This window comes from Adelges cooleyi, unplaced genomic scaffold, assembly GCF_023614345.1.
Source record: "Adelges cooleyi isolate 19-005CV unplaced genomic scaffold, UGA_ACOO_1.1 ACOO_flye_CR_arks_rails_tigmint_CR_PRNA_376, whole genome shotgun sequence".
Classification (NCBI taxonomy): domain Eukaryota; kingdom Metazoa; phylum Arthropoda; class Insecta; order Hemiptera; family Adelgidae; genus Adelges; species Adelges cooleyi.
In genome coordinates this window covers 2,595,054-2,614,173 of record NW_026096053.1, presented here as the reverse complement: position 1 = coordinate 2,614,173, position 19,120 = coordinate 2,595,054, and the positions used below count along the sequence as shown (strand labels likewise).

At 30.5% G+C, this 19,120-nt stretch overlaps 5 protein-coding genes across 10 annotated transcripts in view; 3 read left to right on the top strand and 2 right to left on the bottom strand.

Annotated features, from left to right (window-relative positions):
* The window catches only part of LOC126840228 (lachesin-like), a 138,238-nt gene extending 130,440 nt beyond the window's left edge, over positions 1 to 7,798 (top strand). For both annotated transcript variants that reach the window (XM_050575841.1, XM_050575840.1), the window contains exons 8-10: positions 959 to 1,078; positions 5,709 to 5,879; positions 6,569 to 7,798. In XM_050575841.1, the coding sequence (XP_050431798.1) occupies positions 959 to 1,078; positions 5,709 to 5,879; positions 6,569 to 6,840 (563 nt within the window). In that variant the 3' untranslated portion in view covers positions 6,841 to 7,798. The remainder of the gene's footprint in view (positions 1 to 958; positions 1,079 to 5,708; positions 5,880 to 6,568) is intronic.
* An 896-nt stretch (positions 7,799 to 8,694) lies between these two features.
* On the bottom strand, positions 8,695 to 10,422 carry LOC126840233 (magnesium-dependent phosphatase 1-like). Of its 5 annotated transcripts, none has more exons than XM_050575849.1 (6): positions 10,093 to 10,403; positions 9,921 to 9,985; positions 9,780 to 9,848; positions 9,619 to 9,679; positions 9,338 to 9,556; positions 8,695 to 9,280 (listed from the first exon to the last, which is right to left on the bottom strand). In XM_050575849.1, exons 3-6 carry the CDS (start codon positions 9,835 to 9,837, stop codon positions 9,109 to 9,111), a joined length of 510 nt encoding a protein of 169 aa, XP_050431806.1. In that variant the 5' UTR covers positions 9,838 to 9,848; positions 9,921 to 9,985; positions 10,093 to 10,403; the 3' UTR covers positions 8,695 to 9,108. The 5 variants fall into 5 exon arrangements, with proteins under 5 accessions (XP_050431806.1, XP_050431807.1, XP_050431805.1 ...); XM_050575848.1 differs by having other exon boundaries at positions 8,696 to 9,280; positions 10,134 to 10,403; XM_050575847.1 differs by lacking the exon at positions 9,921 to 9,985 and having other exon boundaries at positions 8,699 to 9,280; positions 10,134 to 10,258; positions 10,323 to 10,422.
* Positions 10,423 to 10,585: 163 nt separating this feature from the next.
* LOC126840227 (lipid scramblase CLPTM1L-like) lies at positions 10,586 to 15,249 on the top strand. The gene is made up of 11 exons (XM_050575839.1): positions 10,586 to 10,834; positions 11,217 to 11,379; positions 11,458 to 11,555; positions 11,643 to 11,975; positions 12,098 to 12,244; positions 12,459 to 12,597; positions 12,901 to 13,089; positions 13,217 to 13,404; positions 14,577 to 14,712; positions 14,795 to 14,910; positions 14,974 to 15,249. Exons 2-11 carry the CDS (start codon positions 11,224 to 11,226, stop codon positions 15,059 to 15,061), a joined length of 1,590 nt encoding a protein of 529 aa, XP_050431796.1. The 5' UTR covers positions 10,586 to 10,834; positions 11,217 to 11,223; the 3' UTR covers positions 15,062 to 15,249.
* A 312-nt stretch (positions 15,250 to 15,561) lies between these two features.
* LOC126840231 (uncharacterized) lies at positions 15,562 to 16,897 on the bottom strand. Its single transcript, XM_050575845.1, has 2 exons — positions 16,626 to 16,897; positions 15,562 to 16,545 (listed from the first exon to the last, which is right to left on the bottom strand). Exon 2 carries the CDS (start codon positions 16,467 to 16,469, stop codon positions 15,738 to 15,740), a length of 732 nt encoding a protein of 243 aa, XP_050431802.1. The 5' UTR covers positions 16,470 to 16,545; positions 16,626 to 16,897; the 3' UTR covers positions 15,562 to 15,737.
* A 99-nt stretch (positions 16,898 to 16,996) lies between these two features.
* On the top strand, positions 16,997 to 19,017 carry LOC126840230 (store-operated calcium entry regulator STIMATE-like). The gene is made up of 5 exons (XM_050575844.1): positions 16,997 to 17,470; positions 17,739 to 17,883; positions 18,029 to 18,150; positions 18,223 to 18,419; positions 18,508 to 19,017. Exons 1-5 carry the CDS (start codon positions 17,356 to 17,358, stop codon positions 18,709 to 18,711), a joined length of 783 nt encoding a protein of 260 aa, XP_050431801.1. The 5' UTR covers positions 16,997 to 17,355; the 3' UTR covers positions 18,712 to 19,017.
* Positions 19,018 to 19,120: the final 103 nt, after the last annotated feature.

Genomic DNA, 19,120 nt, shown 5'->3' with positions numbered 1-19,120 from the left:
TGGCGGTGAATTATTAAAGATTCCAACAAGATTTTAAAGAGAAGCAATAAATTGCTCTCGCATAATATTTAATCTTCGTTTCTCGGATAAGGTATGTAATGATGCAATGAAAAGTTCGGTTGTCCAAAACTCATCGAACTGCGACAAAATTCGGAGTAAATATTGTAAAAAAAAAAAAAAAATACACCTGAAAAATAATACATATTTTGTCATAAAATATTTAAATTACAGAATGCAAACGAAACAATTGCATGAATAATGAAAATCGATTTTGCAATCTGGTTTTGGTTAAAACTTCTCAGTTTTTAATTAAAAACTTGGTTCGAAAGCCGTCGAAATTAGTTAGCTTTCAATTTTTGCTAAAACAGTAAGCGGACATTTTGGCCGTAGACGGAGAAGAATGGGCGGTAAAGCGTAACGGATATTATTTCCAAACTAAATGCAATATTTATCAAAAACTTGACGGCCAACACTCTACAATATTTGGCGAATTAACAACCAAGTACTCCACACCCGCTGCCTGTTGGCATCAGTGTATAAGCGATGAATGTTTAAAATGGCGAAACACGACTTTTCCGATAAAACAAAATACGTTGGCTTTTACATATTTGTCAGAAATGAAATTCCTACGAAATGGATGTGGTGGAAAGAGGGATGGGGAGAGGGGCACAGTGGGAAATCGACGAGAAAACTGTTATAGGAGCAGTCTACGAGTAGCCATAAACATTCTAGAACATCGTGGACCGAGGGCGCATACGAATCGTACACTAGGCTACAGTGTATAATAATATAATGTATACAGGAAAATTCGATGAATTTAACATGTACAAAATTCCTCCCGCCGTCCCTTACCCTAAAGCCTTAGTTCGGTTATATATATTATATAATGTATACTTGTATAAATTATACCTAATTAATTACAGAGTTGACTTATAATTAAATTGTTTTTTGCCCGCAGTCCATCCGTTGGTGCAAGTCCCCAATCAACTGGTGGGAGCACCACCCAAGACGGACATCACACTTCAGTGTTATGTGGAAGCCTCGCCCAAGTCCATCAACTATTGGACCAGAGAATCAGGTGAGCGAATCACAGCTAATTTATACGTTTTGTATTATCGCGCTAATTTAAAAATAAAGACCTTGTGAAAATGTTAAACACTATTCCCGATTCCGGATGTCGAATCAGAATCCAGTAGCACGCCATTTTTATCTGTATAATCAGAGCTGTACAGAAGTTCTAGGACCGTATCCACTCACAAATCTTAACCGTGAACATTGATTTTAGAATATACAATATTAATAGATTATATTCTAAGATAAATGCTAAAAATCAAAAATAGTTTATATTTTAAATCCTTCTATTTTGCTAGTGTGTGATCAACGAGAAAATAATAAAAACAATAGTACATCCATATAGCGCACTGATCGTTTATAGTACTCGGCAAATGTATAGGATTCGTGTATTACAAGCTGCCAATTGTGAAAATTACCCCAATTTTGTGACTGGCTAAAATATAAAATGAAAACTTAAACAATTTGTATAACACGGGTTTAATAAATGGTTTAGTAAATCGAATCCGTTACACAGTGTGTAATACATAATGCATGTGATGCGACACTGGAGTAAGTACAAAAAGAATAATGTCCGGATGAAATAAAATAATAATAATTGTCGCCGACCTTTTTTTTTTTTAATTTGACGATACACACACACTCACGCAACAATAGAGAACACAAAGGCCGAATGCAATATATTATAATACCATCGTGAAAGGGATGTTACCGCGGAGACGGGGACGGGAAGCGGGTATTCTGGAAGAGACACGGGGGGAGGAGGGAGGGAGAGAGGGTAGATGGTGGATAGGTTGACGTTATAATTGTATTGGTCCAAAGGCCAAGCGGTGTGCAAAACCTGCGACCCGACTCCGCATCGTCCTCTCTCGCCCTTTCTGTGTGCTCACCGCCAACAAGCACCCTGTTGTTGGTGCGTACCTATACGGCGTGCCTTTAAAAAGCTCCCCTGCCACTTTATTCAAAGCCATGCTAATAAATGTAATTTACATATTTTTCAAATAATTCTATCCGCCTGTGCACCGTCCGTCCGTCCATCCGGAAGCGCAGCTCTACTATCAGCCATAACACAGAGACACAGTTCCCCCTCCCCCCGGCTTGCAGCTCCTCTGGCACCTAACCTAATGATTACACTCCTCGTCCGGTGTAGTACAATGTATGTATATATTATTATGTTGAATGTGTCTCCGTTCTTTTGCTTCCTCCGGACTCCGTTCCTACAGCAAACGCATCCCCGTGTGCGACTTAAGTGCTTATGGGTCATTATCGTTGGCGCGTAACGCCAAACCAGAACTGCGTTTCACTTAAAAAAAAAAAAATCTCCCTAGAAAATATTAGATTATGTAACGTAAAACAACGTTCGTTTTTTTTTTATCTCTAGACGCAGTTCAAGTGGCCAACAAATAGATCCGTTTTTATTATTTCGAAACAACACAAGTACTTAATGCATTTTATGATACCCACACACGTTCGACAGACAAACGAGTACTTGGCTCGAGATAAAATATGTAGAAACAAAGTAGATGTTATCATTGATATTGACAAAATTAATCTGTTTCACAATAACGCGTAAATTTTTATCGATTGTAGAATTATGCAAAAGGAATATTGTCGAGAGACTGTTTCAAAAGTATAAGCTCTTATATACTGTACTCGACTGTTAAAACGTGAAAACATTCATTTCGTTTGTAAAATGTAATCTATACGTCGTTTAGACTGATGTGTTACACTGTCGGCTTAGAATTTCCTGTAACCAATAGTTGTTTTTAACAAATCTTTCTTTTATTTAAGTTATTATGAAACTTTAGAGAAAACTTGCTAATAATTTCTAAAAAAAAAATTAATACCGACCGTAGTTCAATCAAAATAATTAAAAAAAAAACGCACTATATGTACAATTTGTTATTGTTAAGCTACTTATTAGTGCCCACTGCATGTTTTTTATTTGCGCATTCTACTTACGAATTTTACCGCTTTCTAAAAAAGTGTGTATGAACAGTTGAATTGTTTTTAATTTTCATTTCAAGCGCTATAATTCACAAATTGATTCGCAATCATTACGCCTTTGTTGTACCAAAACAATAAAATATGTATGTTCTTTTGCGTACCTTTTTTTTTTTTTTTACTCTTTATATCATTATTGTTACTGTTATTTGCCACACTAATTGAATTCAAAGCAATTAGCGAACCGTCTGACGGTTAACGTTCCACCTATACGTACATTATTGCATCTGTGTAATACGAGTTTATGCACAATGCGCATCACGGACCTTTGTACAAAGGCACGCGCGAATATCTAATATGGCTTCTTGTATACATAGTGTTCCCTCGGTGTCGGTGGGATCTTTATCACGGGTTAGGTTGGTAAATATATGTCTACGTGTAACCGCTAAGAGCTAAAGCTAGATGCAGAAACCCGGCCAGGGAATATTGCACGTTTTGTAGTAATTCGCGGTCTAATTGGTTCGGCAAACACTAAAAGCTTTCCTCTTTCTTTATGCATACAGCCCCGGTCGCTCCGTTATGCACACACACACAAACAGCGACTTACAAGACAAGAGATCGTATATTATTATACTCGACCGAGACGCTAATTAAATTCGATTTACATAACCTTAAAAAGCCAACTTTTAAGCTTATCGAGGAAATTAACGCAAACCGTGTTTTATTAAGAATCAAAACATATGAATACGCACAACTCACAAGACATATTAAATTTATCTAGGAGACGTTTCAAGTATGATATCCCATAAAGGACAGCTGATTGTTAGTTGTTTCTATTAAATTATTTTTAAGCAAAATTGTCTACAAATGACTTTAGTAAAAGACAATATTTTTTGGTAATGATGTAACATACATTTTCAAGCTCACTGGCACATTTAGCTCAGTGCAAGCTATAAGCAATCAAACATCCAACAGTGAAAAATCTACAAAGAAAGATTCAAGAAAATTTAATTCTAGACTAAACGTGGATTCCGTTGCATGTTGGGAATCGCACAAATGAAGAGTCAACAAGAGAACCTAACTAGATTTTCATCCAATATGCACTTTAAAACGACATAAAAATTAGTGCCATTTAAAGGGGGGGGCAAATATTGGTACAACAAACCAAAAAAAAGTAAATATATCTCAAATAAAAATGCCCCGAACACCTAAAACTTTACAAATAGAAAAATTAGCATGGCGCTTACAAAATGTGTGCATCGGCCACATAAAAATTACACAATCTTCTTATTCGACAAAAAGTCACAGTGGAAAGAACCTGCAACCAAATACCAAACAACTGGGAAGCAGCCCTCGGGAAAGAAAATTAAACCAACTTGATAAATTATCTTAAACAAATAGTTAATGTATATAATCTTAAAAAAAAATAATATAAAAATTGTATAAATCTAAGTATTCTGAAGTTGTATAAATTGTAACAGATGTATTGTAACCAGGTCGTTGCCTAGATGTCGAAGCCTTAATATCAATTTAAAAAATCCGGTGTGTTCGGTTTCTGTTTACGAATTTCAAAATCCGGATTTACAGTAAATCCGCAGTTTAAAACCCCAAAATCAACATTTTTGTTTTCACAAACTCGCATTTTTCCAATCACTATTTTTTGAGTTTTCTATTGAATAGATTTCAATCCTTTCTTTATAATAAAGCTTACAAGTTGTTCTATGGAAGCCAAAAAATTGATTTTTTTATTAATAATTACAAAGTAAATAATTATAAAAACTATACAACATTAAAATAAAATAAACGCGTACACGATACAACATGTGATTAAGGACAAGTATTAAAAATCAGCCTTTTACCCTACATAGAGAAAACGTTCAATTTTATACACATATAATTTATTTAATTGGTTTGGTAGACACAATGGAAAGTGGCTGCGTTTTAGTCTTCCGTTGTATGAAATTATGTTCTTTTCGTTCCCTTAAAAATAAAAACCATTACAATACCATCACCGCTAAAACTACAGTACACAAGCAATTATAATTTATACCATAAATAAAACATAAATCAACCTAAAAATAAATTGGCAAAATGAAAAAAAATTCAATTTTATTCGAGAAAAAATACTACCTCACGAATACTGGAGTTGTTAAAAAAAATAGTTTACACAAAGGCCGACCTCTTCGGGGTGGGTAAATGATTAACTGCAATGGGTAAAATATTCGAATGGGGACAATGACAAATTGACCGAATGGTGTAATTTTACTGTAAAAGGCCGAATGTAGACGGAAACTAAACGAAATTGTTAAAAATCACATAGATCCAACGCACTTCATGAACCAGACATCTCTCTCGGGTAGAAAGTTAGCAAATCGGATATTGCACAGCCCGCTGCGCCTTTAAACCTTCTATAGATATACCGCTGAAATAAATCCAAACGGGTATATTTTCCGGATATACTATTATGAATATGGATGTATACTTGAGGTAATAACTATGCATTATTATTTGGGTTGTAATACATGATATATGTAGGTAGTATTATAGATGCCTGTCTTTTGAATAATTAACCCCTAACGCATAGACATGCCGCGCTAAACGCTCAACAATTTTTAGTTCAATGGCAAGCACATAACATGCTTAACTCGTGTATAATTTATGTATCTTTATTCTCTACTGTCGGTTATTCGCAGGTGAGATGATCATTTCAAACGACAAGTACAACATGACTGAGTTGACGGTGTCGTACTACAGCGCCCAGATGAGACTGACCATCAGAAAACTGCGAAAATCCGACTTGGGAGGATACAAATGCATATCGAAAAATTCCATCGGTGAGGCGGAAGGCAACATAAGAGTTTACGGTAAGACGTCTCTGACAGAATCAATCGGTCTACATAGGTATTTATTACAATAAATATTTTTGTCTTGCCTAATTAGTAAAAAGTAACAACTAACACACATTCAACCGCATTAACTTACAGCAGGAAAAAACAAATTATGTTCCTTTTTCCCTATGACTTCCCTTAAAATTTAAGACAAGCTAATTATTACAATAATAGTCATTTCCTATCTGATTTTTAATTATCCGACCTCACTTTTTCTAATTAAACTCTCCTTTAATATTGTCAAAACTCAAACACCTTATTATATTTTGATATACATGATTTCTTCTCAACATAAGCACATCGTGACATCTCTTAATTATTTATGGTTTTATAGTTACAAATTTACAGTACAACCTTTTAACTAGTTGAAAATAATACGGTGGGCCCCTTGTTGTTGATCACTTGCGAATGATGTAGTTTTAGTACAGTGGACGAGACAGTACAAAAGTGTTAGGAGTTAAATTAAAGAAAAGGATGAAGTATAAGTTGGAGAGCTAAGACGCGAGAACACTTGGGGGCTTGCATTTAATAAGAAAGGTAGAGATAAAGTCCTAGACCAGGCGGCCGATACATATATGTAGGACACAGATAACATCATATGAGTTGCTGCTACCGTGAACCGTGTGTTCTTCGATAAAATAATGACATATTTTGTCTTATTGCAGAAATGGACTTGTCCAAGCCCCGAGTGGAAGGAGAGGAAGACGGCGACAACGCTATACTCGTGTCAAACATGGACGAAGATGACTACACCAACGGACAAGTGGGAGGCAGGAACACATCGAACAATGTGCCGGCTTACAAAGACCAATCTCACCGTTTACACAGGTCATCGGCCAATGCCAAAGAAAACAATGCCGTCAATTTAGTATCGGTTTCGTTGACGGCCATCGTGTCACTGGTGCAACACTTCATGCTGTTGTCGATCAGCAAATAGAAATGAACGAGAATAAAACAAAATTAAATAGAATATCTCCAACCGCAAGCATATTATAAACTAAAGACATCAACGCGGGCGAATATACCGTTAAACTATTCATATTATTTACTATTCAAATGTCGGTCTTTTCTTTTATGTATCTCCAACACCATACCGTATTATTTTGGACCAACACACGATGTAACATGTGGTTATGGAGCTAATCCGACTTAAAATCCATCTATCCCATCACTGATCAACTTAAACCTAATATTTCACATTGAACTGTCGAGACACAATTTTAAATAAACCGCGTAGTCAGGTTAACGCAGTAATACGTGTGTGACAAAATATCTCTACTCTACCTGTTGGTCATTGGCGATTTCTTTTTCAGAACAGATTAGAAATAAAAAAACCAGACCGCCTTATTTATCCTAATTTTCTTTGGATATGAATCTTTGAGGAGACGCGTTGTTCAAAATCGCCTACAATTTTAAAATGATAAATATATGCAAACAAAAATAATATTCTGTGTAACTTAAGGAGTAGATGTTGTTTAAGGAAACTCACATAAGCGAGTAAAACCAAAAATCGAAAATGAAATCTTTATAATAAACTTCCGAACGACTTCCATGTGGTAAAATTGAAATAACTGAAAGACATTTTTACTTTTTTTAATTATTCACGTTCTTGAGTTGTGCTGGAGTATTCTTGAGGTTTATCACGATTCGGACCTGATCAAAGCAAAACTGCAGTTCCACAGGTAGACCGGGGAGCCAGCACACCATTAGCCAAAATAAAAATGGGATGAGGCGAGAAGAAATCTTGTTTGGAATCAACGAGATACCTATACATATTCATTTATAAATATAATAAAATAAGTATAATTATCATACTACTTTGATGATAAATTAATTATTATGTTTGGTCACAAAAATATTGTATTGTTTATTATTATTTAATATACTTATCGAATGTAAATAAATATAGTTAATTATTATTACAGACACAAGCGTTTTTTTTAGTCTTATATATAAAAAAATATATTGTGCTGTTATAAGTAAAATACAGTATAATAATATGTATTTATACATATCTGTATTACTACCGGATTATAACTTCAAATGACGTATTCCACTCTAAAATGTAACCCAATTGACTTATATATACCAAATTTTACGAGAAAAAATTGTACGCTAAAGGACTGTACGTATAAAGGATATTGAAAGCGGTCTAGTTTCTGACCAAAAAGCCTGACAAAATATCGACTATGCAGAATGGTACGATTTCAATTCTGTAAAGCGATACGAGTTCATTGGCTACTTTATTAAATTATTATTGTTATTTTTTTATAAAAAAAAATTGTTTTTTAATTTTAAAAAAATGTTCAAGTTTTATTTATTAAGGTAGTCAAAGAACTCGAATTTCTTTACAAAATTTAAATCTGATTATTATAAGTAGGCGTAATTTTGTCAGGCTTAAGGTCGGAAATAAACCAAAAAAGCTTTTACTTGGAGAAAAAATTATATAAATTAAATATTATACCTTGAAGCTTATACAAATTAACTGGAAAATTAATTGACACGGTCGAAAATGATTAAAACCCCTTTTTTCTTTAATATTGCCTATATAAAACTCCTTAAAAACCAGCCGCTTCTAATCTTCCCCCTTAAAGCTTGTTTTTTTTTACTTAAAATTATGAAATTATTTACAAAAATAACAGAGTACAGTAACCTGGTTTTGATATTTTTTTTCTGTGAGAAGCACAATGGGCGTTTACAAAACTGTATGATTTTGATTATTTTTTATACTTCGAGAAATTTTATTTTTATTTATAACATTTTTAATAAAATGTACAATTATAAGTATCAATTATCATTAAACAATATTGATCTGACTAGATAATATTTTTGTTTGGTATGAGCTTTTTCGAAACAATACTCTTGTAGCCAACAACACTATCTTTTTTTTATTTCAATGTTGGATTATACTGAATTTAGAAAACATTTTCGAAGAACTTATTTTATCTTAAAAAAATTATCTTTTACAATGATTACAATAAAATGGTTTTAAACATAAAAAACATACAACAGGAACGTACTATATCACTATTTGAACAAAAATATTTTTATGTTGGGTTTGTATAACTAGTCAAAAGATTATTTTATACATCCACAAAGGAATTTTATAAATTAAATGTTTAATTTAAGTAACAAAACACTTAGTTGTTAAATAAATAAAAATTTGGTAAAATATCAATTTGGTTTGTTTAACTTATTAATTAATTTATGTCCTCAATGTATCAAATTTTTTTAAACCTTCCATTAAAACTTTCACTGTCATTCCATTTTTTACTAAGATACATACAACTCCTAATTTTTCCAAATCGACTATGTTACGTTGTTCGTCGTCAAAAAAAACCATGTCTTCTAAACCCACTTTGGTAGCTTCGCTAATTCTATACAAAACAAAATACAATGTTAATCAGTCAAGTATTATTCAATTTCATATTTACCTTTTAAAATGTTTATCTTTACTTCCAGGGTAGATCTGTTTATTTTGAAAATAATTATTCCAACCAAATAACTTTATAAGTTGTTCTGCTCCATCTACTTCGCCAGTTCTTGATGCTACACTTATACCAATCTTATGGGATGAGAGAAATTCTAAAACTTTCGGAGACTCTGGATAATATTTAATTAATTTACCACGCATATCTTCCACTTTACCCGACCTGAAAAAAAAAATATGTGAACTGTAAATCATGCATTGAAAGAGTATGTTTAAGTAAATTACGAATTTTTGTGAAATGGAGGATCCACATGAGTGTCAACCCAAAATGGCCACAGCGTATAATCTGCAACAGTTCATTATCATGACAGTCAAATTATTATGTTTAATAATAACAAGGTAGGAACTTATAGCTTTTTGTTTTTATAAAAATTGTTGACATTTACCTAAATCGAAAACTACCATTTTGGGGAGTTTCTTTAAGGTTTCCAATGAGTATGACATTGTTAATTGCTCTAAAAAGTAAACAATAAAATAATTATAAATAGTACAAACAAGTTGGTTTGGTAAAGAAAACACTAAACCACCCGTATTTCGGCTATAAAACTCGTAGTACAAGGGATGAAGTTTTCGGGTGGTATTCGTGACAAAACTACAACATTTTTTGGATTTAGATTTTTTGACTACATTACTCATTATATTATTATATTGATCACATTAATAATTAATTATTTCCTCATTTTTGACACTGTGATTTACCTTTAAATATAGTAAAGATACTTGATACAAATACAACATACTTGTTTGAGTCAGCGTTTTGTAATGATAATTGACTGTAATGTATCCGGGAATTAATGTGCGTCTTGTACCTACTTGAGATAGGCTTTGAAATCCAGTTCTGAATTATTAAATTTACATATAAATTCTATAGAATACAATGTATAATATTAGACATATATTTATTATTAATGTTATTGATTATCTACTACATTTTATTTGAAATTTGAATAGAGTTCCAAAACACAATCAAGGCAGAGAAAAATAAAATATTTTCTATAGTGCTAGTCCCAAGATAAAGTTATCGTTAATTGTTTTCTTAACTGATATATATTATCATAAATACACGTTATCATATTATTAAACTTGATAGTGTGTTATCAGCCATTGGCCGGCGCCTGGTTTTTAAAGGTACAAAAACAATGATTAATGATAAAACTCGGTAACAACAATAGATGCCTAAAGTCTACCCAACTCTGATAACAAATCCAGTAATTCTGTAAATATTGAATCTAGGTAATAGGTAAATTTTTTCAAATACGTGTCCGGTGTCGGTTTCCGAAGATAAAAAACCGTTATTATGGACGATTAATTTTGTTTTAGACTTACTAACACAATAATTCACATTATTATGGTAATAATTATTCAAATTAACAATTAAAGTACAAAAAAACGTTTATAACAATACCAATAATATGTATTAGGTACATTTAGAAACACCAAAGTAAGTACCTAAAATAATGTTTATTGTTATTGAGCTTTCATAGAATGTTTTAGAGCGATTTTAATTATGCATTAAAATATCAAAATGTTTTCTTAGTAATGTCTTACGATTTGACAAACACTATAATATAAAGTCACTGATATTTAATAAAAACCTTAACTTTACTAGTAAGTACTTTTTTCAGATTAAAATAATTTTATACCGTATACGTAAATAAATAACATTTTTAATTTTAATAATAAAAAGAGCTCTATAAATCAACTGTTACATATTAATTGTTACTAACATTAACTAGTAAATTTGATGGTTTCCCAATTATCAGGATTTGTCTGTGTATAAAATATAACATCTCTATTATAACTAACTCAAACATTACTTTTAGCTAAATCATGAAAATTCCTTCATTCGGTACAATTGTCACAGTACTCTTCTTGGTGTATTTAAGTAATCTCTTCTATTCAATATGGATAATGGTACAACCACCTAGGTGTACAGAAGAAGGTTTATGTTTGAAGTCATTTTTGTTGCGAAAACCTAATTTAGAAGTTTGTACTATGGTCAAAGTTTCAGTTAAACTTTTTTTTTCTTTTTTAATTGATTTTTTTTTTAATTTTTGCTCTTAGCTACATATATTTGTTTCATCTCGATCAAATCCACGTGGATCCGAAGTAATATATCTAAATAATTATCCTATACCGAATTATGATGAGCCCTATGAAAGGTAAGTAGTTGATTAACATATCTTTGACTATAATATATTACACATAACTGAATAATTAACTGCATGTTTTATTTTATGAAATAATAGAAGTATTGATGTAAAACTTCCAAAATCTACTACAAGAAATGGCACATTATATGCACATGTATTTCTAAGCAATACCAAAGATGCTCCGGTTTCAGGAGACTTATGGTCACATTTCTTATCCAATCACGAAACAGTCTACACATTAGTGCCAATGTCGGTGTACAAAATTCCTGAGTATAAAGTTTTTCAATTGCTCAACAACGATGAAAATAACCAAAAACGTTTAGAAAAACCAGTGACTCACATTAAGGCCGTAATGCCTGTAAGCATGATGTCTGAACCGCTAATGTTGTCTCAGGTTCATATGCCCAGTGATATTTATCAATACATAAGGTACAGGACTATTTTAATTACAAATTCAAGTTGAAATTTCATTTTATAAAAACTGCTTAAAATATTATTAAAAAAAGTAGTTATATTGCATGTCCTGATGTTTTTTTTTATCTTTGTTATAGGCGTTATCGTCAACGTCAAGAATATTTACCAATATTTTTACATAATTATCTTCAAGATCGATCATACAACGTAACAAACATTGATAGAAAAAACCCTTCGGTTCCAGTATTGTTACGTTATCTACCTATAAGCTATGCAGAATTAAGGTAAATAAACAGTCTTGAAAAATGTTTAAAAAATTAAATTTTAGTTTTCAAATGTTTCACAACTATAAAATAATACATTCTTTTCATTTAGTATTTAGTAGCTCTTCAAACAAACATTAATGGATCCTGTAATGAATCTATTCGATTTTCCAATTATTTGTATACTTTAAGATAAGTTAATTGATTTATTATTTATATGATATTTATATTTTAGAATATTAACACAAACACAATTGGCAATGGGCACTATGAAACAATTTGGATTTAAAGACAAGGATATAGATGAGATTAAAGCTATTTTTGATACCAACCATTATTTGTTGTTAGTTTCGATTCTTGTTGCATTCGTACATGTAAGACAAAAATTGTACCATCACCTTAGGAATAATAGGAGTTGCATAAAAAAATATATATATATATATATATTATTTTTTTTAATAGCTTTGGGATATTAGCCAAAGCTTATTTCCCTTTGCATGTCTGCTATAAAAAGTTGCCAACAATGTATAACAGAATGAAAAAATCTTTATAAATTCAGTACAAGCTTAGTTTTACTTAATACTGTATTGTTAAAAATGTTATATTACATTCTATGCAACTTTCCTATTATAAATTAACTTAACTTACATTTCTTAACTATAATCTTTTTTTTTCAGTTATTATTTGACTTTCTCGCATTTAAAAATGACATATCATTTTGGAGATCAAGAAAAACCATGGCCGGATTATCTTCTCGCCTTGTTTTATGGCGTGCATTTAGTCAAACCGTTGTACTTTTATATTTGATAGAAGAAAAAGCTTCTATGTTGATTATTGTTCCTACTGTAATCAGTTCAGTCATAGAAGTAATGAAACAAATTAAAGATATTCCAATATTGTTTTAATTTGCTTAACTAAAATAAATTTTAAATCTCAACAAATACTACATTGAATTAGCAAATACAACCTAATCTAATAATTTTTTTTTTCTAGATCTGGAAAGTATTTAAAATTATTCCGGTCGACTGGAAGAGACTGAGATTAAAACAAGTCACCCTAAATCGTGCTGAAGAAGACACTAGAAAATTTGATGCGGAATCAATGAAATATTTATCATATGTTTTATATCCACTTTGTATTGGTGCAGCTGTTTACTCTTTAGTTTATGAACCACAAAAAAGGTAAAAACAAATATGAGAAATTCCATTAATTAAAATGGTGGGTGATCTGCTGCTCTAGTATATATTTTATCTTTTTTATATTTTGGAAAACATAATGATTGTTTGTCGTGGGTTGGTAATTTTATTAACATTCACATCTTCCTCAATTCAAATTATTCATTATAAGAAGGACAAGTTTTAAATATATAAAAAAAATGTTACTTACGTTATTTTCAACAGTTAAAATTATCACTTTGTTAAAATTATTACTTCAATAATTTGTTTTTTCAATAAAAATTACATAAAATTCGAAAAGAAGTCTATATGTTAAACAGGGAATCCTATACTTTTTACAATGGTTGAGTAATAAGCGCAAGAAAAAAAAAATTTACTGCACTACACTTTCCGTCCAACTCTTTAACTGCAAGAATAATTGTTCAAAACTGGTTATTAACTGGTGAAAACATTTAGTAAATCATTTTATAAATTTAAAAATTAATAAAATAACTACATTACCATCTAAAAAGTTATAATAACAGTCTAACGAGAATATATGAAGAGCTTAGGGGAAAAACGGTAGTAGTCACATTATGAACAATTTTTTTTTCAATTTATGCCATTAATTTTTTTTATTTATGTCAATAGATTGTTTAAATAAATACATTTTTTATTAGAATAGCATTTAATGTGATTTTTTTTTGTTCTTATGTAAGAGGGAGAGGAATTCACCAACTTTGTTTTTGCTATACTCTAAAATTTTCATAATGCGACTACTATCGTTTTTCCCCTGTGCCCTTCATTTAATATGTTAGATATCGTATTATTGCTTCTAAGAATATAGGTGTAATTGATGTTATAAAAATTCAGTAGCTAAATATCAGTATTTATAATAAATATAATTTTATCTTAAACCTGTATGTTAAAACGACGCCACAACTCCATAATTTAGGTGTATCTAGATTCTAATGTGTCTTTTTAATATGTTCTTGTATTTACTAAAAAAGGTAAATAATTGGAAATTCTTTAAAACTGTAAAATAAGTTATTTAAAAAAAATTATTTTACAATATAAACAAAAATATTTTGAATAGGAAAACTACAATATTGCAACTATTTTTAGTGTCTACCGTAAAATTGACTGGGGTTATACATTTTTAATAAAATAAAAACAGTTTTTATTTATTATGTTTTTAGCCTTTATTCGTGGTGTATTAAGAGCCTCGTAAATGGAGTTTATGCATTCGGTTTCCTGTTTATGCTGCCTCAGCTTTTTATTAACTACAGACTGAAATCTGTAGCCCATTTGCCATGGAAAACATTTATGTACAAGGTAAAAAAAAAAACAGAATTTAACAAAAAAATCTGACACTTAATAAATATTTATTTCTTATTTTTGTTTTATAATTTTTCAGGCATTCAACACCTTCATTGATGACTTATTCGCTTTTATCATTCCTATGCCAACTGCACATCGATTAGCATGTTTCAGGGATGACATAGTGTTTCTTATTTATATTTACCAAAGATGGTAATTTCCAAATGTTTATGTTTTGTAAGTCTAGTTACTTAATGATTATTTTTATAATTCTAGGCTTTATCCGGTGGACCTCAATCGATTAGACGAAGATGTTGAAATCACTGAACCTGCTACGGACAAAACTAAAGATAAAATGATGTAAAAAAAATGTAGTTAGCCTTTTTTCTTATTTTTTAAAAGTGATGTTTGTAAAGCTTTATCGAAATTGTATATTTAAATTTTAAACATCACGAATGTACACTAATAAAAACAGAGTACTTAATTATTATAACTGAATAAAATCATATATGGTGCCTAAACAGAAGTAATTCATTTTTTTTTTTAAATAAGAATAATTAAAGTGTATAATTTAATTTTGTTAAAAACTAAAGTATTATTATATATTTTAAGTATAAAAAACATTGTTGATAAATAATATTATAATAAAAATAAGTCTGTGCTTGAAGACTTTAACACACAATTTTATTATTGTTTTTCATATAGCTCATATATAACTGGCTTTTGTGATTTAATTAAATTATGTTATTGAAATTAATTTGTTTATTTATTTATACAAAAGGTTCAAGATACACAGTGCATGATGTATGTATTTATTTTAATTGGTTATTAAACCTTACTGATTTTAAAACTAAAAATTAAAAAAATTCAGACATAATTTCGTTCTTTTTTTTTTAAAGTATAAACAAGTTTAAAACAATACTATGCTCTTAAAATTACACAAAAAAAATTAAAATTTTACACTTTAATTATAAACAACTTGATAAAAAAAACAATTAAATAATAAGGTATATGATTAGAAACAAACTATAATAATTCATTTACATGGCCATCATTTGGTTTACGAGTAGCGCAAGATTTATAATTGGCATTCGAATATCATACCCGGTAAAAAATAGTCCATCTAAAATTTTACATATATCATGCATCCTAGTCCTTCTCTCGAGTTTGTAATTTAAGCATTTCATAATTAACGCTCTAGAACCAGTTGTTTTACATACTTCAAAGTCAATCTGCAGTATTTTCACACAAAAACTCAAACATCTTCTGAATGCTAAATCAAATGCGTTTCCTTCTCCTAACGATAATGAACCACTTATTATTCGATTAAAGGTTTCCATTAAATATTCCCACAATGTCATTTCTCGAAAACATTTCCTGTACGGTTTGAGGAAAAGATGTTCATATTCTGAAGTCATATACGAAGCACAAGGTGGATGCATTCTAAGATTTTGGTCTAATGCTGTGTAGTATTGCTCGACGGACGAGTCATCTTTACGGTCTAACATCTCGTTGATCAAGAATTTCATCATATCTCCGTTGAAGTACGATGTAGCGGTTATGTACATGACAATGTTTCTTACTTTGCTTGCTTTGTGGGTTGCAGCCAATTCGGCCAAGTTGCTGCTGACAGGTGCTACGTTTTGCGAATGAGAGGTTTTAAACGAACCTTTTTCCATACAGCCACAAACGGTCAACAAACATTTGCTAGGATAAACGTCTTCTAGAGATTTAATATACCGCTTCACAGAATAGTCGTTCAGAAGATTCATCTCGACGTTTTAAGCTCAAAAAAATTAGCTATTTTTTGTGGTTTGATTTCAAGAATCGTTATGTGAACTGCAGTTTCTGTAAAGAACATACAAATTTCGTTACGACCATTATGGCATGATTTGGGTAGCTGTCATATTATTATACACTGAACACACCTTGTACCAAATAAATTATTCTTCGAATTTCCTTCGAAAACAATATACCTAATGGGTGAACTTTAAACGAGTCAACACCGACGAACTTTAATCGGCCGTCGACACGCGTGAAACAAACGCCAGACGTCAATACTTGACAAATGACAGTTTGAAGTTTGCCGTTTGAACTTTGTAAACTTATCAATAAATTACAATATTATTATTTATTTCAAAAGCAATGCCCGGCTACGGCTAACAAGTGTCGAGAGTTCGGTTAAAACCATAATAATATTATTGTACAGTTTACCAGTGATAAGAAAACGACAATTCACACCATATAGTAATATTACCCTATGCTTCACACGCGTTCGTGCTGATAACAAGTGAACCGAATCCAATCACAATGTCTATATTGCCAAACTAGTAACTACATAGTATAATAAAAAATAATAATAATAATAATATCAGTATTCCGTCTGTGATGTAGCACTCCAAATTGATCGCCTCGATTAAGTTATTGTCAATTGATTTATGCGTTTTCCTCGACTTTTAAACTAAATGTATACTACAAGATAAAATTGTTACTTTTTCGTTACGATATGCGTTGAACATGGCCAGTCTAATGTGCTCATTTTGTATTATAAATTTAAAAAATTATCCGCCCATTACAGTAGAATAGCATTTTTATTTAACTCGGTTGCTAAAGTAAAAGGGTGCCTAATAATATTTAACGAATCATATTTTTGTCATTATGAGTGTCATGTTTGACGATGCCGGAGATCACTGCAAGCCCAATGCACTAGTTGGCAATTTTGGATGGTTTCTTCAAGGCCTTTTGGCGTCCTTAGCTTTCCTCTGTTTAATAAGTAAGTTTAATTGTCATTATATTATATGTGATTTGGTAGATAATGAATATTTGAATAAGCACAATTAAACAAATTTTCCATTTTGTAAATTTTATCATTTGTCTTAGCTTGTTGTCTACAGTTTTCTTTATTATATATATATATATATATATATATATATATATATATATATTCATTTGCCTTTCCTTATTATATATATATCCAAAAAGTAGATAAATAACAATTTTAATAAGTATTTAAACTAATTTTATTATCATGTATGTTTCAGTCAAACGATTTTGTGAACCAAAATATGACCGAAGGCCATGGAAAGTATGGTTTTTTGATACATCTAAGCAAGGGTTAGGAGCTTTGCTTATGCATTCGGCAAATTTATTGTTGGCTGGCCAATTTCAAGGTGATCCATGCACATGGTAGGTATTTTCAGTATTGATTTTCGGTTGAGTTCTTAGGCAAAACATATTTAATGGCAATTTAAGTGACTATTCATAATTGTTAGCAAATGATGATTATTGATTAATTAACATAGTATATATAATGTAACTAAATGTTTTTTAGGTATATGATACACTTTTTATTGGATTCGTCTCTCGGTCTACTATTAATATTTTGTGGAATAAGATTTTCACAGCATATTGCAAGGGTAAAAAATTGGGAAACCTTCAATTTTGGAGAATATGGTGCGAATAAAAGTGCTAAGTATTAATATTATTGTATTCTAATACACATTACAATGTCTGTATTTTTTTTAGGAAAACCAGAATCTGTTAGAATCTGGTTGGTTCAATGCGGCTTGTATTTAACTCTTCTGATATGTGTAAAATTCGTAATAACATTGCTCATTTCGTTAAACATTTGGCAAGTGGTCACAAAATTTATTATGGCGCCGTTTACTGATCCGAGAACAGAGTTGACTATTGTGATGCTGATCATCCCTCTATTCATAAATGTAAGCTGAAATATACCTATTTGTGTATTGTAAACTATTGATTCGATTATTATTATTATTATTATTATTGTTTACAATCTATATTTAGGCCCTTATGTTTTGGGTAACTGATGATATATTGATGCATAGAAGTCGTCATCGTGTCGGTCTATTGAGACGAATTAAAATTCAATATCATAAGGTACATCAGAATGTTCGTCTGGATGAAGTAGGAGGCTCCGATAATGAAGATATGCTCAGTCTTGATGAAACATCAACTATTTTGCGATCTCCTAGCTCTCCAAATTATTAATTTCAGTTTCGAGTACATTTAAAATTAAAATTAAAATAATACTGTTGATATTGTTATATTTCTCTGTTTTTTATCATTTAAGTAGTAGATATCCTTGCTTAATAATTATAAATATTTTATGTGTCCTTTTTTTTAGTACTTTATACTACTATTATCAACGATCTATTATGTTTATTATAAATAATTTTTGTAATATACCCAATTATATAAATGTATGAGTAACATTTAGGATATTAACTATAATTTCACTATACATATGTTCAACAAATTAATGCATCATGACCAACCCGTTGTTTATTGTTATTAATATTATTATGTATACAAATATATTTTTATATTTATTTACTTAAGATAACTTTATAATAATATAATAGAACATATAATTATTCCATTGCTCTAAATTAATGTA

Excerpts from the sequence above, each read along its gene's own strand:
- LOC126840233 (XM_050575847.1), bottom strand. The coding sequence starts at position 9,837 with ATGTCATACTCATTGGAAACCTTAAAGAAACTCCCCAAAATGGTAGTT. Across the intron at positions 9,680-9,779 it reads AATGGTAGTTTTCGATTTAG|ATTATACGCTGTGGCCATTT; the intron begins GTAAATGTCAAC and ends GAACTGTTGCAG. Across the intron at positions 9,557-9,618 it reads CCTCCATTTCACAAAAATTC|GTCGGGTAAAGTGGAAGATA; the intron begins GTAATTTACTTA and ends TTTTTTTTTCAG.
- LOC126840227 (XM_050575839.1), top strand. The coding sequence starts at position 11,224 with ATGAAAATTCCTTCATTCGGTACAATTGTCACAGTACTCTTCTTGGTG. Across the intron at positions 12,245-12,458 it reads ATAAGCTATGCAGAATTAAG|AATATTAACACAAACACAAT; the intron begins GTAAATAAACAG and ends TTTATATTTTAG. Across the intron at positions 13,090-13,216 it reads TAATCAGTTCAGTCATAGAA|ATCTGGAAAGTATTTAAAAT; the intron begins GTAATGAAACAA and ends TTTTTTTTCTAG.
- LOC126840231 (XM_050575845.1), bottom strand. The coding sequence starts at position 16,469 with ATGAATCTTCTGAACGACTATTCTGTGAAGCGGTATATTAAATCTCTA.
- LOC126840230 (XM_050575844.1), top strand. The coding sequence starts at position 17,356 with ATGAGTGTCATGTTTGACGATGCCGGAGATCACTGCAAGCCCAATGCA. Across the intron at positions 17,471-17,738 it reads AGCTTTCCTCTGTTTAATAA|TCAAACGATTTTGTGAACCA; the intron begins GTAAGTTTAATT and ends TGTATGTTTCAG. Across the intron at positions 18,151-18,222 it reads CTTCAATTTTGGAGAATATG|GAAAACCAGAATCTGTTAGA; the intron begins GTGCGAATAAAA and ends TATTTTTTTTAG.